This window comes from Pseudonaja textilis, chromosome 3 (genome assembly GCF_049901715.1).
Source record: "Pseudonaja textilis isolate UNSWEBS1 chromosome 3, rPseTex1.2, whole genome shotgun sequence".
NCBI classification, from domain to species: Eukaryota; Metazoa; Chordata; class Lepidosauria; order Squamata; family Elapidae; genus Pseudonaja; species Pseudonaja textilis.
The window spans coordinates 99,173,563-99,191,588 of NC_141992.1; the positions used below are offsets into that span (position 1 = coordinate 99,173,563).

Sequence of the window (18,026 nt, forward strand, 5' to 3'; positions counted from 1 at the left end):
AAGCATCTTCAAGCTTTTTGGTTTAGTGATACACTTTGTAAGTAATCCCTGTGAAGGTATCAGTTGAGAAGAATTGCGGAGATTTTAAAGGCGGAGCAAGGGAAAGATGTATAAAACGGGATATAAGATAAAAGAACATCTATCAAATGAACGTTGTCTCTGAGAAAACTTTAGTTTCTTTTGGGGTGAGGGAGGGTGAGGAAAGAAAACAATTATTTCCGGTAATGTTTGTTTACAATCATGTGTGGATAAAGTTTTGTTCCAGCTAAGAATTAGCCCTAGGTCAGACTATGTTCAATTTATCTTCAATGGTGATCTGCCTCCTGTTAGATATTTCTGTTATTAAAGATGTCTACAGCTAAAGATAAGGTGAACTTAAGCAAGATGGCACATTCAGTTCTGAGCTGTGTCCAGGCTTGAAATAATTGTTCCAGTTGCTATACTATGTGACAGAAAAAACTGCATCATTACCTAAGCAATGAAACACCTGCATAATCTAGTTACCTAGTAACCATGTATTTCAGTTTAATGTGAAATGATCAAGCATTTGGACTAGAAAGCAAAGGATTTCTGTCAGTACCCCATAGTATGTCCTCTGTCTCGGATGTAATCATTTGGGCTAAGAGGGTGAAGGAAGGACTGCTGGATTCATTCTCTTTCCCCCCATTGACTCCATAAAGGCAAGTTGCTATCATCTCCATGTCTCCGCCCTCCATACTCCTTTTCTGCTATATGTATACCTTGAGAACACCTGTTCCACCTGGCCAGCACTCACTAGGTTTTACCTGACCAGTACTAAGTTTTAACTTTAGAATAATTTTTGGAACAAACCTGAGCATCTTATGGCTCTTGAAGCAAGTTGCTCCAAGCCATTTATCGTTCATTATAAAAACCCAAGAATACGTAGAAAAGCTCCCTGAAGATGGGGGAAGGGAGAACAAAGTAATCCAACTTTTCTGAGCAACTTCCCGTGTCATTCTACTGTATCTGCTTTTTAAGTGATGCAAAATGCACTAAATATTTAGTTTGTTTGGAAGGATCCAATGCACTGTTTACAAAGGCTTAAGGTGCCCTTTGCTCGGCTCAGTCAGGATTATTGCATTGCCCAGGACTTTGACACCTGGAAAAAAAACAGAGAGTGCTCATTTACGGTGCATAGAAACTTGGTCAGGTATCTACCCATGTGGCAAATGGACTTTGACAGCTGTCTTGGAGACGGACAAGTACCACTGCGGCTAGCTGAAAGAACTGGAGCTGGTGGTCTCATTTCTAATAAAGGTATGTGCATTTGTAAGTAGGAGTATTCTGGGTGTATAGACATAAGATAGTGTTGTTCACTCAAATTGTCCTGGAGTTATCCTGTAGCATTTGAATTATTTTTCTTGCTCCTTTGGTGTGTAAATGAAATAGGTTTCTCCATACACAAATGTTAAAGCTGCACAGAATACATGTTTGATAGAGAAGGTTGCAATCAATAACATGTGTTGTCAGATGTTTGTTCAATATCACTCCCTGCTGGTTTGGCAATGTGATTGAATGACTGATGTATAGATAGAAGGTGGTTTGTGTATCTGTAGGAACCTTTTAAAAATGGACTAAGAGACCAGAAAGAACTCAAGTTTATTCAGCCTTTAGGGAACTGTTACAGACATCTTTTCAATAATAGTGATATAATATCAGAGAGATTAAACTGTATGTCAGGAAATAATGAGACATCTTATTTTATCATTAATATATTACTGAATAATGAAAGTATTTATCAAGCCACTGTTTTCTGGTAAATCAAGCAGGATTTGCTCTATAATTTTGAAATAATGTATGTGGAGTGGCCTGATTATAACTCTTTATTTTCATCTGGTATTAAAGTTATCAGTGTTAGATATCAATTAGTATGCAAGCTAATTGCAGTATTAAAAACTTGTAAGAATTTTGTGGCTAGGGCATAAACGTGTTTCTTTAACAGTAACTGCATGTATCAAACTACAAAGAGGTGAATTAATATTAACAATCTCAAAATTCTAATTTATAAAGGAGTTATAGATATGCCTCTAGGACATAGCAAGAATAATCTTTCGTAGAGCCTTTCTAGACCTATAACCATGAAGGCAAAAGCCTTTACACTCTGGCTATCTTGTTTGGAAGAATGCTTCCTTTCATTGAACCTACTGCCTTTTGATTGTTTTTATATTTATAGGGAAACCAAAGAAATTTACTGAACAAAATCTAAATAAGAACAGTCTTTAATAAAAAAAGAAGTCCTGAATGGACTCATGGATGCCACCACGACAGCCCCTGGACCAAGGGAGGCGTGCAGCCTGGTTTGAAGGATATGGAAGGAGCCCATGGAGGGAAGTCTACAGTGGTCCTCCACCTCCACATTTCAGGCAGGAAGACTACCATCCTGATTTCCAAGTAGGACCTCCGCCTTGGCTAGCTACTCAGCACCGCCATCCCATCCATCATCCAAGGCTCCAGAACTATATGAGACCAAACTCCAGGGCAGAGTATTATAAAAGTAGCTATTCAGACTGGTCTTACACAAGGTAAAGCTTACATGGAAAAATAAGGAGTGACAAGGTTGGGAAATTATATAGATAGGCAGCACAAGGAGGTCCAGGCTGTGATTTCAGCTGGTTCTAAATCATAGTCTAAAGAAACAAAATCCTCTGATTTCAGAAATTATGGGAAAGTGTGTTTTATTGCAGTTGGGGTTGTTTTGAACCTTTTTTTCTCATATCTTTATAGACTGCAGAGCCCTGCATGTGGTCCTGAATAAGGTCAAGTGCCACCATAATAATCTTAATTTTGAGCTTTTGGATCCTGCAGTGTGGCTGAGCAGGAACATCCACACAACATTTATTTACTTAGCCTTGTTGTCATGTTTAGCTTTTCCTGATTCTCTGGAAGCAATTGCAAGATGGAGGGCTTTTAATGATTTAGTCCTACAGCTTTCAGCGTGGCTTCCCCTGATGCTTTAATCTTCATATCTGGACTTAAAACTTTTGTTGACAACATTACCACCACTTTATTTTGATCATTGACTGACTATGGAGTTGTGGCTTCCCTGGCTTGTATATTGCTTAATGTGCAATTTATTGTATATTGTCATGATTCCCTGGCCTATACTATATATTGCTTAATATACAGTATATATTTAGTAGGTTTTATGTAGTCCAGCTTATCTATTCTTTGCATTGAAACACACACACAGAGAGATATTTGCCTGCATTTGTACAGTATTATGTACAAATTAATGTTCTGTTTTGCCCTTATCTTTGAGCATAATTATAATAAACTAGAAATGAATATTTCTGATCAATTCTTCTAAACACAAACAAGAAGCAAAAGAAACAGATACCCAAAGTTCAAACCAATCCATTTATGTACAAATGGACTGCCATTTGTCAGAAATGGTGTAGGGTCTCCTGCTTGGGGGCCCCTACAAGGTCCCTTCCAACTCTGATTATCTGTTAAACCTCTGTTAATTAAAAAATTATGAAAGTGAAAAAATCAGGTTCAAGTTATTCACATAATAGAAGCTCTAATTTCCTGCTATTATTTTAACCTGGCCTTTGTATCTCCCAAATTAGAATGCAAAAGCTTTGTGGTCTTGTCACTTTTTTTACATCTCACATCCTTCAATTTGTCCCATCTTTTTGTAAGTGCTGCCACTACTTATTCAACTGACTTATAGATCACTAAGTTCAACCATCTACTGAGTCAGTGGGCCCGAGCAAGTTGTCAATGAAATCAGTCCCTCATATTTTAAAATTTATTTAATAATAGATCTAGGAGAAAGGGTCACATTAATGATCAAATACTGCTGATCTATTATAACAGCAAATAAAGATCTATTATTATTATGTCTAATAATCATGTGAAGACCCTGGAAAAGGCTGCAATACTGGGAAAGGTGGAAGGAAGGATAAGAGGATGGCCTGCAGTAAAGTGGATGGAATTACAGTGGTGATTGTGAGTTCCATTGGAAGACGTGGAGGACCAGGTTAGAGACAGATCATTACGGAAAAAAATCTATGTGGTCACTAGGAGTTGAAAATGATTTGATGCCACACAATCAATAAATAATAATCTGTACTAGTTTCTGGATCTGTTTTTGATGAACTATTTCCAACTACAAAAAGATGTAGATAGCCTACTAAAGCAGATTTTTCTATCTCTTCTTTGGCTCATTCCTTTTGGGTTACTTTTCAGGCAAGAATATGAAGAGTTACACCATGGCTTAGTGGAGGACCCTGAAGTGTACCAAAGATTCACCCAAGTACATCCAAGCAAAAGAGGTACTGCATTCCCCATAGGATAAATGGCTGAGAACATTGTGGGGCTAAAATATATTTCTCCAGTCTGGTACCTTCTGGGCTAAAACAATTTATAATTTCCAATTAGCACAAGCAAAGATCAATCTATATAAGACTAATGAATATTGGGGAATGCTGAAATAAAGTAATAGGGTGTGCTTGTATTTATGTGTGTTATGGGAAGTCATCTGTAAGCAATTCTTTATTCTTTATGCATCCTTTGTATCTGATTATAGTGAGGGACTAAAGTTTAGAATGGTTAGAGTTGAATGTCCTCCTGAAAAGGAGAGGAATGCAACAGGCGTGTGAAACGGCAACACTAAAGTATTTGCAGTTTACTAACAATTAAGATTTGAAAAAGTTTGTAATTTCCTACTTTGTGGGCCAGATTTTGAGACTAAGGATGGCAGCCAGTGTGGCATATTGCTTATGGTTTAGAGGCTAGAAGATTAGAGAGACTCAGGTTCAAGTCTACCCTTGGCCATGAAATTAATTTGGCAACTTTGAACCAGTCATTCAGCGCAACCTAACTAACAGGGATATTCTTGTAGAGGAAACTAGGTGCCAAAAATATACTTCAAGTTCTGTAAAAACTGGGGATGCAATATAACACCCCAAAATATTTTAGTATCCTATCTCAATCTCAGTCTCAAAATGTTTCTGGGATCATGTGCTAAGTCCATGCTATTTCAATTCTGGGCCCCATTGTAGGATTAATTAATTCACATTTCTGTCTCTTTCTCCCTCCTCCTCCTCCTCCTCCTCCTCCTCCTCCTCCTCCTCCTCCTCCTCCTCCTTTAGCTTAGCCTTAGTTTGGATTCCTCTATATCTTTCCAACTTCATCCTCCTTCCTAAAGTTCCCCCTGTTCTTCTCAAAGCATTTCAACTGCAAGAAGCATGGATGTTATTTTCTTCATTAATTTCTACTTTCCTGTGAAACTGAAAAACCAGGGGCAGTTCTACTTACTCCTAACCTCGTTTAAAGAGAACCATGGGCCAAAGTTTTACACACACACACCAACATTTCATTTCATTTCTAATGCATGCACTTAAAAAAATTAGGTGTGCTATAACTGGGTTGTAAATATCTGGACAACTTGTAGATGGAAGTAGTGAGATGCTGTAAACCAGTGGCCCCCAACCTTTTGAGCCCCAGGGACTGATTCTGCTGTGAGAGGTTTTTCTGCAGACCAGAGGGGGCATGGTTTCACATGCTGCCTGCATCCCATGGATGGATCTTTGCTTGTTTGCATGGCACCCCCACAGAGGTTGGGGACTCCTGCTGTAAACCTTCTATCATATGGTTTTAAGCTTTTTGAAGCCCAAATATGATAGTTCTAAAATGTGAAAGCTACTAGCCCCCCAAAAACTCTTGGCAAGTTTTTTTTTCAGAAGTGATTTGCCACTTTAACTGTCCATCTGGCTTTGTGCCTAAGGCAGCATTCTGACCCAAACCTGGTTACAAGAGAGCAAACACAAGACAAAGGCAGCAGCACAACCTTTTCATGTTTCATCTATGAATCCTGTTTCTTCACAGATAAAAGACTGTTTCCAATTAAGTAGCTCTGACAAGAAAGAGCCTTGCCAAGGTTTTGCAAGGCTGCCAAAAAACAACAGATAAGAAATAGTTTACAACACAAGAGTCTTCAAATACCAACAGTAATGTCCACGAGGCTGAGTTTCAAAACGTCTTTGCTTCTTACAAAGAACATTCGCTTCACAGCTGGCTCTTATCTTCTTGAAGGAGGGGCCATTACCTTGCAGCCTTACTTCTGAGTCACCCGTACTGTTGTAGGTGCTATTTCCTGCAAGCAATCTTCGTGCACGCGCACTTGTCACAGGCTCCTCAGGAACCTCCTCATCACTGCTGCCAGCCCCCACTATCTCTGAAGGCAGCAGTCCACTCCATAATAGTCCTGGCCCCTCATCTAAGTCCTCACTCTCCTCAGCCATTCACACCTGCTGCTGATGAACCACAACAGGCAGCATAGAACTCATGGTATCTTAGTTTTTAGCTTGATGCATTAACCGCTGCACCAAATTATATTACAATTTGGTTTAAATAAGGAAATATTCCTGCAATGATGATTTGCTAAGAGAAGGAAAAGGTGATAGCTTATCATCAAGGGCAAGTAGGATTCCTATAATCCTAGCCAGTATTTGGGAAAATTACTGTAACTCAATCATTTCATTTCTCTTAATTGTTTCTCAGCTTCATACTGTTTACCTGCAATCCTTCCCCCTCCCCTCTCCAAGGTAAATAATTTGCATTATCTACTCCGGGGGTGTCAAACCCACATCGTCACGGCAGTGTCACGTGATGTATTGGGACTTCCCCCCTTTGCTAAACTGGCCATGGGCGTGGCCAGCGCATGATGCATCTGGCCCACGGGCCGGCAGTTTGACAGCCCTGATCTAATCTGTTCCACTAGTGCAGAAGCATAGTTCAGTTGAGCAGTCTAAAGAGAATGGCATTCCATTGTCATATGCCTAATTCTGACTAGTCTTTCATTCTTTGTACAGATCCAAGATGGAGAGATAACTGGAGTGAACGTGCAAATTCTTGGAACCAGAATTACTATACAGATTGTCAGTCTAGGAGTGGTAATGACTCTTTGGGCCATTATGATGTATTAACTCCGTAAGTAAAACTCTTGAATGACAATGTTTAAGATTGTCCATATCCAGTTATTCTTAGTACCGTTGGGTCAATTTTATGAACTTTCTTGTCATAGTTGATAAATCAATCATTGCAGTTGTTAAGTTAGTAACACAATTGTTAAGTGACTCTGGCTTCTCCATTGATTTTGCTTGTCAGAAGGTCACAAAAGCTGTTCACATGACCCTGGGACACTGCAACTGTCACAAAGATGAATCAGTTGCAAAGAACTGAATTTTGATCACATGAACACGGGGATGCTTCTATGGTTATAAGTATGAAAAACTGTCTAAGTCACTTTTTTCAGTGCCAGTGTAATTTTGGTCATGAAACAAACCGTTGTAAGTCAAGGACTACCTGTAAATGCAGAATGTCAGAAATGTACAGATATGGTATTAAACAATTCGCGAGTGCTTATCAGTGTATTACATGTATCTCCTATTGCTGGCTTGCAAGGTCATTTAAATTAGAACCAAATACAATAGTGTGAGCACACTATAATATTAGGTTCAAGTACTGTACTATAGTGTGAAAACACTGGGAGGCAAAATTGAGCTTTGGATGGAATGGTGATTTGTGAGTATCTTCATATATAAATGTTTATTTGTTTTGATTGCTTAGTTTAAGTGTAAGTCTGTTCATGCATACACAAAAATGAATTGAGAAGCATGATTGATTTTTATAGTCAAAGACTGAAAGCATCATACAAGGATTATGAGAGATTCTGAATGTGAAGCAGATTATTTTTACACAGTACCAAGAGTGGATTTTAGAGAATAAAGGACACAAAAAGAAAGGAAATAATTGGAAAAAAAATCAAAGTGGAAGGACTATAGGAAGAGAAAATGTGAGTCCTGCTTGGAAAAGTATTAGAAGATAAACGCATTTTCAACAGACTAAATGAGAAGTGTGTAAAAGGAAGAGGACGTGGAAGCTGCTTGAAACATGTTACAAATCAATACAGTAGATTGCACAGTTATATTAAAGGAAATAAAAACACATTGCAGAGGTGAAAGAAACTGTGGATTAGGCAAATGCACACAAATACAAGATAGTTGCAAAAATGAGCCTGAGAGAAAAATATTTTGTAAAGTATATATGGAGAAAAGACAAATACAGAGTATGTGTTCAACAAGAGCAGGATATGGTTAAGATTTAAAAATGAAGATAAAACAAAAAGTTTTTGGAGTGGAGCAAAAAGAGCTGAACTAAGAATGAACCGAGGTGAGAAAGTTTACTGTACATTTGTTGAGTTAGAGAAAATATATGATGGAACAAATAGGCTGGAATTATGGAACGGTTTGTATTAATATGGAATAGAAAGTCAGTGGTTGAAAGTGATATTAATACAGTAGTATGTGATGGAATTAAAGATGCCAGAGGATAAATGGAATATTTAGCAAATGGGTCAACATTGAACATATTGGCTTGGATGTCTATTGTATTTATGGATAAATACTGTATATAAGGAAACAGTCATGGTGATCTTATATTGCTTGGGATGTAAATGTGCTTGAATTTGTGTTTGCATCTAGTGTTCTAATGTTGTTTGAGAATCTGAATGATTTGTACTGAATGTTATGAAGTATGGTATTATAAAGAGTTTGAATGTTGATTTTAAGATTTTAACAGCTGCATTGGTGTGAAGACTGCAAAATACACTACCTGTTGTAATTCATCTTTAACAAACAATTCATGAAAGTGTTAGGTTTCAGATTTTATAAGACTTTTAGCTAATATAATAACTTTGTACATTTAAATGTACTAAACTGTAATGTTAGCTTGAATATGGAAAAAGACATTTGATAACATTCAAATCATGGATTTGTATCAAGTTTTGCAGGATTTTAGATTTCCTATGCAATTAATTTCTTAGATTAAAGTTTATTATCCTAATCCTTCTGATTTTGTAATTATTAATTAAATTATTTCACCAGTAATAAAAACAAAGGGTAGAACTTGTCAAAGATGTTCTTTATCTCATTTAATATTTAATTTGGTATTGGTTCTCTTGGTATGCCTAATAAAACTAACTCATAATGTTAAAGCGATTTATATAGTTGAATTTAAGTATAAGATTTTACATAAAGATGATAATTTTCAACAAATTAGAAGTAGCACAGTGTGTGTGTGTGTGTGTGTATGTACAAAAGCACTTGTGGCTTTTGTATCAATTGTGAGGTTAGTGTCCATGTTTCACCAACATATGTGAGTATTTGAGTTGGACTATTAGATTCTGTAACAGCTTTGTTCCCTATGCCATCTGTCTGGTAAACTTACAAGATTCGTTATTCTCACCATGTTCATGTATACAATACATCCAAACTAGACTGTGTTGTTTTGCTGTGTCATATAATATATGTAGGTATGTGTGTATATGCATATTTATTTATTTGTCAAGTTTATGTAATGTATATTGGTGATGACTCTTTAACAAAATTTCATTTTACTGTATGTTGATTAGTGTACATTTAAAGTGACGATAAGTTTTAAGTTCTAAGGTTGACCCCTTTTCTTTGTGGGAGCCCCTTAGATATTGAAATATTGCTATCGTGTCATTTCCAATCTTTCTTTTCCTTAACCTAGACATACTCAGTTCTAGCAACTGTTCTTCATATATTTTAGCCTTCAGTCCCCTAATCATCTTGTTTGCTCTTCTCTGCACTCTTTCTAGAGTCTCAATATCATTTTTCTATTGGGCAACTAAAATTGGATGCAATATTCCAAGTGGGGTCTTACCAAGGCATTATAAAGTGCTATCAAAACTTCATGTGATCTTGCAGAAAACTGCAATTCTTTGTGCATCTAAAATTCTGCAGACTTTTGTAATGAAGAATTGTAAGCTTGTGGAAGGGGACATTATCAATAGAGGGAGCGTCTTCTCACCTGGCACCTAACTTGGTGACAGGGGAGAAAGATTTAAGTGAAACAGTGTACTATGTACACATCATGAAGAAATTGGGTCAAAATTCTGAAATATTAGAATCTTGTAGGGAACAGTACATATTCAAGCATGGCATTCATTTTATGTACTTATCATGGTGTAAGGAGACAGATATATAAGTTACACTAAGGTTGAGTCCAGTAGATTTTAAGCTCAACCGTTTTCTTTTTCCTTTGATATCCTCTAGATCTAAGAAGCAAGATTCCTATGAAGATAGCTATGCTTCAAAGAAAGATGCTGCCTATGATATCAGCTACCAGTCTCCTTTGTTGCAAGGACACACCTGGGATAATTTCGAAGAGAATTCTTTGAAGAATGCCACTGTTCCAGCCCATGAGGTATCTAATCTCATCCTTGTTGACAGTTTAGCTCAAGGGACTTCAAACTTGGCAAGTTTAAGACTTGTGGACTTCAACTCCCAGAATTCCTGAGCTAATATGACTGGAGGAGGAATTCTGGGAGTTGAAGTCCACAAGTCTTAAAGCTGTCAAGTCTGAAGACCTCTGGCTTTAGCTGGTGGGAGGAAAGAGGTCCAAACCTTTTAATTTCCTATTTTTTTCCCCAATAGTAAAATTCCTTGGGGAGAAAGTTATAGATTATTTTGCTTTGTTTTAATTCAGACTAGCATTCACTCCCATATATTTTCTATGTTTTTCCCTTGCATAGCTTTCATTGTCCGAGGGGCTAATCCCCCTCCAACAATACAAGGAATCTGGTCTCAGTTCCAGCAGTTATGAGCTTAGTCAATATATGGAAAATTCTTCCAACTATTATGAAGCAGCTCCCTCCAAGGATTGGAGCCCTGTTCAGTTAGGTGAGTTATTCAACGAGGATAAGTGATGGTGATAAGGCTGAATACTTGTTAAAGTAGTTTACTATAGAACTATGGTGAAACTCATGGATAGAGAACCAAAAAATTCTATTTGGTTCAGGAGGACCATCCGAGGATTCCCCCAAATTTGAATGCTGGTATTGGGCTAAAAAGCTGGGGTAATTTTATAGCAGTTTGATCTGTAGGGAGGGAGTGATGTTCTGTGTATAAAGAAGGTCTGAATAGACCTGTCTATGATAATTTTCATCTGAATAACAGATGAACAGATGACTATAATTTCTTGTACTAATTTGGCTCATTTTCCTTTGAAGGGTATGTGATACTAAAATTGGAGAGAAAAGCCCTGTTTCATGGTCTACCAAAAGAAGATTTAGACTGGATGGTCTTAAGGACTTAGGGTTTTTATCTTTTTACTTGCGGTGTTTGCTCCAGATTTACATAGTAGTTCTGGCTGAACGCCACTTTCTATTCCCCCTACCCTTCTAGATTGTTCTTAAAACTTAAAAAAAAATCCAGTCAAGCTTTTATTGCTTTTATTCCTACTCTCCAAAATATCTTTAAAAAAACCCTAGCATTACTTTTATTATGTTCATTATTGATAACATTTGAAAACTTTGTTCTAGGAGGATTTGTCTGAAAATGCTGACTATAAAATATTGAATAAATAATATACTTCTGTTTTTTCCCCCTAGATTTCCCTTAGGTTGGGTTTTTAAGAATATTGACTATATATTCATAGCTATATCAGACTTGATGGGAATTGAGTACAGGGTTGGACCAAAGACCTTTAAGCAGGGGACCTTCCAGCATAGTGATTCAATGTTCTACAATCTGAAATGGTTCCAGTCACATAAAAGGAAAAGGGATGCTCACATTGAAAAGCCAAGTAGCTGTATAGAAGCAGAGAGCCGGCCATCAGTTGCCAGTAGCTTTCTTCCTTGTGGTTTCTCTTCCCATATGATTTTCTCCCAAGCAAAGAGACTTCTGGGTATCAAAGTGCACCTGAAGAGAAAAGATGTCAGTGAGAGAAGCTATGGATAGGGCTGCCAGGTCTGAGTTACAAGAATCGGGATGACTTTTAGATGGCAGCCATGTTCTGTATTTTTCTGCTGTCATCTAGTGATCATCTGGATTTCTGCAGCCCAGACTGGCTTGGAATGGTGAATCATTGGTAGGGATAATGTTTTTGCACTTCTCAGTCATATACTCTTGGCTTTTAAAAGCATATTTCTCTCCCGCTCTTTCTAAAAAATGCATATGGATATGAGTTTGTACATATGGAACTACAACCATTGCTGTAGTGTAGTCTTGAGTGGTTCAAAGGCTATAATCAGCACCTACTTGATCACCCTGAACCCTGCATGAGAAAGGGCCAAAGGATACCTTCCTTCTTTTCCCTAGAAAAGCACTGCATTTGAGGCAGGGTTGCATAAAAACCTGAATCATATTATCGCTCTCCTTTTCAGTTTTGAGAGGAAGCAGTTTTAAATAAATGGACTAATTCACATAATTTCACTAAGAGCTGCTCTACTGTACCTAATTTTAAGGACATGTCAGAAGGAAAGGATGTGCTCTCATACTTTTGTAATTACAAAAACTGGATACCCAGTAAATTTAAATACTGATTGATTAAATTTGTATGCTGCCACATCTGTGTAAACTCATGGCACCTTGCAAATGTTACATTAAAATGTCCATAGTAACAACCTAAAAATCAGTAAAAAAATTTGATACACTATATATAGTAAGACACAGGGACATGGTGGCTCAGTGGCTAAGATGCTGAGCTTGTTGATCAGAAAGGTTGGCAATTCGGTAGTTTGATTCCTAGCTCCACATAATGATGTGAGCTCCTGTTACTTGTCCCAGCTTCTGCCAACCTAGCAGTTTGAAAGCATGTAAAAAATGCAAGTAGAAAAATAGGGACCACTTTGGAGGGAAGGTAACAGCGTTCCATGCACCTTCGGGGTTTAGTCATGCCAGCCACATGACCATGGTGACGTCTCCCGACAGTGCTGGCTCTTCAGCTTTGAAACAGAGATGGCTCTTCGGCTTTGTAACTAGAGCCGGAAATGACTAGCATGTATGTGTGAGGGGAACCTTTACCTTTACATAGTAAGTAGCTATAGTATATTCAAATACAGACTTCTAATACTACATTCCTATTGGTTAGTTAATACAGTGTAACGATTGGTTAAGAACAACAAGTTCCGATTGACTGCATAAGCAGTGGGAAGTTTAAACACATGCCGTTGGTTGCGAGCCGTGAGCAGCCGCTATAAAAAGGGCTGCCGCGGCTCGACTTCAGTTGAAGTTATTGGTTGCTAATAAAGAGCTGATTTCAACTCTGGTATCCGAGTCTGCTTTGTCTTGGCGATAGAACAGTAGCAATATTGTACAATCAGTTAATCAATTGTTATTAAACCATAATAACCACATATAAATCAATGCCACAGTTCAAAGAATCTAGACTAGAATCCAACTTGAGAACTATCAGTTAATTTTCCACTGTGTTTGATTTCTGAATAGATAGACACCGGGACATGGTTTGTAGAGCAGATTTGGGGATATTTGTACTTGTAGTTTATCATCTAGGCCAGGGGTGTCAAACTGGTGGTCCATGGGCCAGATGCAGGCCACGCCCACCCTAGTTCCGCAGAGGGAAACATCATGACAACTGATCTAGGCCATTTGCCCATCAGTAAAAGGAACTGTCATTTTGTGTTTTAGCTGAAGACTTCCAAGCTACGTCTAGCCATGTGACCTCCCCCAAATTTACTCTCCCTCATGTACCTCTGTGTTTTGGAGCTGGAGGGCAGCTGGTCCGAGGATGTCCAAATGATCCAGCAGATGGACAACCTGCTCTTATTGAGATACATAGCCTTGAGGTAAACATCTAGTTGCCCCTTAGTAACAAGGTATGATATCTGCTTACATGGGATCAGAACTGTGGAACTATTTGATTGCTCTTTGTTTCTTATTCCTTGGTTTTACTTTCTTCTCTGATCTACCTGTCTAATTTATATTTGTTCCCAGTAAACAAAGAGCATGTCCTAATAAATATCTTTTTTTTTATAACCACCTCCCATCATTCCCCTTATAGGTAGCGTGGTTTTCTCTAGACACCCTCAATTTCTAACTGTTTGGCAAAACATCCAACAGACTTTTCACCATTCAACCTACATATTAAATGCTCTGAGAGAAGAGAGTGCAGATGTTATGTAGGCAAATAAAGTCGATATTGCAAACTGCATTTTGTAACCGACCTGACTGTGGAATCCAGATGAACTGTGATTAAGGGACTGTTAGGAAGAGCATGATTCTAAATTCTCCCTCCTCAGATATAAACCCAGAGATCTCAGCTGTGACTTTTGGACTCAGTTTAGATTTACCTTTAGGCAGGCTTTGATACCCTTTTGGATCAAAGAGATTTGACCTAAGAAATACAAAGTTCTTTGAATGTTTATTTAGAAAACAATTAAGTCAGATTTCAATGCACCATGGAAAGGGAACCAGAGCACAGGTAGACCTCAACTTACAACAACTGAGACCAACGTTTATATTGCCAAGCAAAATAGTTGTTAAGTAAATTTTGCTCTATTTTATAACCTTTCTTGTCACAGTTGTTAAATGAATTACCGCAGGTGTCAAGTTAGTAACACTATCAAGTTAGTTAAGGGAATCTGGCTTCCCCATGGATTTTGCTTGTCAGAAGGTTGCAAAAAGTAATCACATGGCCCTGGGACACTGCAACGGTCATAATATGAACCAGTTGCCAAGCATCCAAATTTTGGTAATACGACCATGGGGATACTGCAATAGTTGTGAGTGTGAAAAATGTTCATAAGTCATTTTTTGTAGTGCTGCTTTAGCTGAACGGTCACTAAATGAACTATTGTATGTCAAGGACCATCTGTAGATAGATATGCAAAAGGCATATACTTTCTGCTGACTTAAACCAGTATGCTGTAGCATGCTGGCTACACTATAGTTTGGCTTAATGAGTGTAGGCAATTATTGTTAGAAACCTACTTGTGAACATAATGCTAAACTATAAAATAGTTTCTTTGTTTTGGCTTAATGTGAGTTATAAATCCATTCTTTATGAGTGAACCAGGCCATTATAATTTATTGACAATTTTGCCGTACCAAAACCAGCAAGCCAGACCTTTGAACTCGCTTCTGTTTTACAGATTATTCTACATGACACTGCCGAACAGGAAACAATGAGAATCTTTCCAGGACCTCTAATCAGGTACAAGGATTGAGGGGAGAATAGGTTGGCCCTTGTCCTTTCAAACAGCAGCCGCTTAAGCCAGCTAAGGGTAACAAATGGAAGCAATGAAACTAATTTGTGGAGAAATTTTGGAAGTTCTCCTGTGTCGGGTCCTTAATAATACAGGCAGTCCTTGACTTACAATGACAAATGAGTCCAAAATTTCCACTCCTAAGCAAGGCAGTTGTTAAGTGAGTTTCACCCCATTTTATGACCTTTCTTGTCACACTTGTTAAGTGAATCATTGCAGCTGCTAAGTTAGTAACATTGTTATTAAATGAATCTGGCTTCTCCATTGACTTTGCTCGTCAGAAGACTACATGCGACCATAAGTACACACCAATTGCCAAGTGTCCAAATTTTGTTCATGTGGCCACAGGGATGCTGCAATGATCATAAATGTGAAAAACAGCCCTAAGTCAATTTTTTCAGTGCCACAGAAACTTTGAACATCACAAAAATGGTTATAAGTGGAGGACTCCCTTTAAGTGGGTGCAATACAATACTATTTTGATTAAAACTTTTATATAGCCATCTATCGATCCAAGTCTTAAGTGCTCTCCTGAAAGTTAAAAGGGTGGTTAAAATGACAGTAAGCTTCTACAATTCTTGTTTATTCTGACAAACAATTCTGTCTCATGATAATATGGTGACTAAGAAAAGATACCATTGGGATTTTCTGCTTCAGGCATCCTATACCTCAAGGGGGCCTTTTGTTATGGCATTTTCTCAGGACAAAAATTGATATGTATTTTACATGATTTGGAAAGGTGTTTAATATATTGTGAGTCACAGAAAGTGTTGCACCATAATCCACCTATTTTAGTTATGTGGCAGAAGACTAAAAGGGGAGAACGGAGGAAAAGGAAAGAGGTCTTTACATATTTCTTTACAGGGATGAGCTGTACTTTTGCTTTCCAGATGCTGAATAGATTGCTGGCTTGCCAGAAGTTCCCGTTATGGGCCTTTCTAAAGTCTATAATTACTGGCTAATGGTCCAGAATGGCTGGCTGACATTTCATCAAAGGGAAATGGTGACAGGAAATGGTCTCATAATAGCCAGGAATTGCTCTTCAGCTTCGGGAGTAAAATACTCATCAAAGAGGGTGACAGATCTGGAGGAGGCACAAAAATGGCTAAAGGCAGTTTGATGTATGAATGTGTAGAGAATGAGGCAGAAGAATCAGGAGGAAAGTGGGGGTGTGGGGGTGTATGTATGTGGGGGTGTTAACTGAAACATGGGTGTTCTGTAGGGAAGGTGACATAAATGATTATCTAGAACAAGTCTTTGCTTTTCCATGTACTGCTTATACAAAATGGCATAAATATTACAGATATGCATTAAATCCTGCTGAGATTTAATTATATTGTTGTTGTGGCTTTCTTTTCGTCTCTTTCAGGGAAGATCTGCACAAGGTGGATGTAATGACATTCTGTCAGCGCAAAGCAACCACTGGCTGTGACCTGACAACTAAGCAGGGCCGAGATTCTGCCTTGCTTTGGAAGCTCCTCCTTCTCCTTTGCCGACAAAATGGAGTAGGTACAAAGGAGGGCAGTCTTGGGTGTTATGACAAACGATGAATTCAGTCCAGACAGGATGAGTCTCTGCTAATACAGTCTGCAAATCTGCAATATTTTAAGCGTTTGCTTGGGGTGTCTGATGATTACACAATTTCCAACCTGATATAGTTACTGGTTATAGGATTGAAGACAGAGAACGCTTGATTTCATCCTTTCCCCATTGACCCCAATATGGCCAGTGTTGTGTTATTGACATTGGAAAGAGTGTGGTCAGTCTTGTGTCTGGAATACATTTTTGTAAATGTATTGAAAGTATATCCCTCTGGTGAAACTTCCTTCCATCAATGACGGGTTCCTCAACCCTTTCCAAATCTTTGGAGTTAGCTTTTGGAAGATATTAGATGATGTTAATCCCCAAATTCTAGCAGTAAAGTATATAAATTAATCTGAAGCACAGATTTGATGATCGAGAAAATAGTTCTTGAATCTGGTTTTCATGAACTTGAGGGGCTTATTTTTCACCAAAGTAAAATGTTAAAATTAAAAGCAAATTAAAGTATGAGACACCCTTGGTAATGCCCACAGTTCTGTTCTGCCACTGTTCTGCCACAGTTCCTTTTCTTGCTGTGTTATTACCACTGATATTTCTGATCTTCCAATCCATCTAATGTGTGCTGTTTTCTTCCTCCCCTTCGTAGTCCATGGTGGGATCAGATACAGCTGAGCTGCTGATACAAGATCGCAAATATCAGGAAAAGTACAAAAGACAAGAGCCACGGGTCAACCTGATTAACATGGCAGGAGAAGAATGGCCAGTGCCTGGCTGTGGAACCATGGACCTTCTCACAGGGGAGATGGTCCCAATGGCTGGCATATTAGAGCAAACAATGGAGAAGTTCACCAAACTCCTTTCCTACGGCAGAAAGAAAGTAAGAGCTACGTTTCTGTGCTTGCTTTCTGGGGGGATTATGTGCACAGAGCCTTGGATCACACTCATATCGTTATAACCTCAAATGATTACTCTTATGCCTGTGAATCCAGTTTCATTTCACATGAGAAATGCAGGGAGAATGCAAATCAGACACAATATATTTCCACAGAGAAATATATTGCTTTTATTGAGAAGTACAGCGCTATTAGACTGTCTTTTAATTAAACTCTATTTTAAAGTGTTGTACTCCACTGGTTTTATTGTCTTGCTTTATGGAACTTTGTTTTATTATTATTTACTTTTGTCAAATTATTTTCATGGAACATTGTTTTTATTATTTTTGAATAGCTCTGGGGCTCCTTCATGAGGAAAAAACAGTAAAAAACTAAATTACAATAGGAATACTTAGGCAAATGATTATATTGGTTCAGAAGTGACAGTTTGATGTCTTTTGCATGTTGAAGGTTACAGCTTACACAATCTCTTGCCACTGGCTATGCTTGCTAGTTGATTTGAAACATCTAGAATTTCCAACCCCCAAAGGGTA

At 38.1% G+C, this 18,026-nt stretch overlaps 1 protein-coding gene across 3 annotated transcripts in view; it reads left to right on the forward strand.

Annotated features, from left to right (window-relative positions):
- Nucleotides 1-1,087: 1,087 nt before the first annotated feature.
- Nucleotides 1,088-18,026, forward strand: part of SEC16B (SEC16 homolog B, endoplasmic reticulum export factor) — a 52,631-nt gene continuing 35,692 nt past the window's right edge. For 2 of the 3 annotated variants that reach the window (XM_087930469.1, XM_087930470.1), the window contains exons 1-10: nt 1,137-1,278; nt 2,195-2,543; nt 4,213-4,298; nt 6,840-6,957; nt 10,107-10,257; nt 10,586-10,733; nt 13,482-13,639; nt 14,945-15,006; nt 16,428-16,563; nt 17,247-17,477. In XM_087930469.1, the coding sequence (XP_087786595.1) occupies nt 2,263-2,543; nt 4,213-4,298; nt 6,840-6,957; nt 10,107-10,257; nt 10,586-10,733; nt 13,482-13,639; nt 14,945-15,006; nt 16,428-16,563; nt 17,247-17,477 (1,371 nt within the window). In that variant the 5' untranslated portion in view covers nt 1,137-1,278; nt 2,195-2,262. Of the gene's footprint in view, nt 1,279-2,194; nt 2,544-4,212; nt 4,299-6,839; nt 6,958-10,106; nt 10,258-10,585; nt 10,734-13,481; nt 13,640-14,944; nt 15,007-16,427; nt 16,564-17,246; nt 17,478-18,026 lie in introns of all 3 variants that reach the window. The other variant, XM_087930471.1, reaches the window with a different exon arrangement.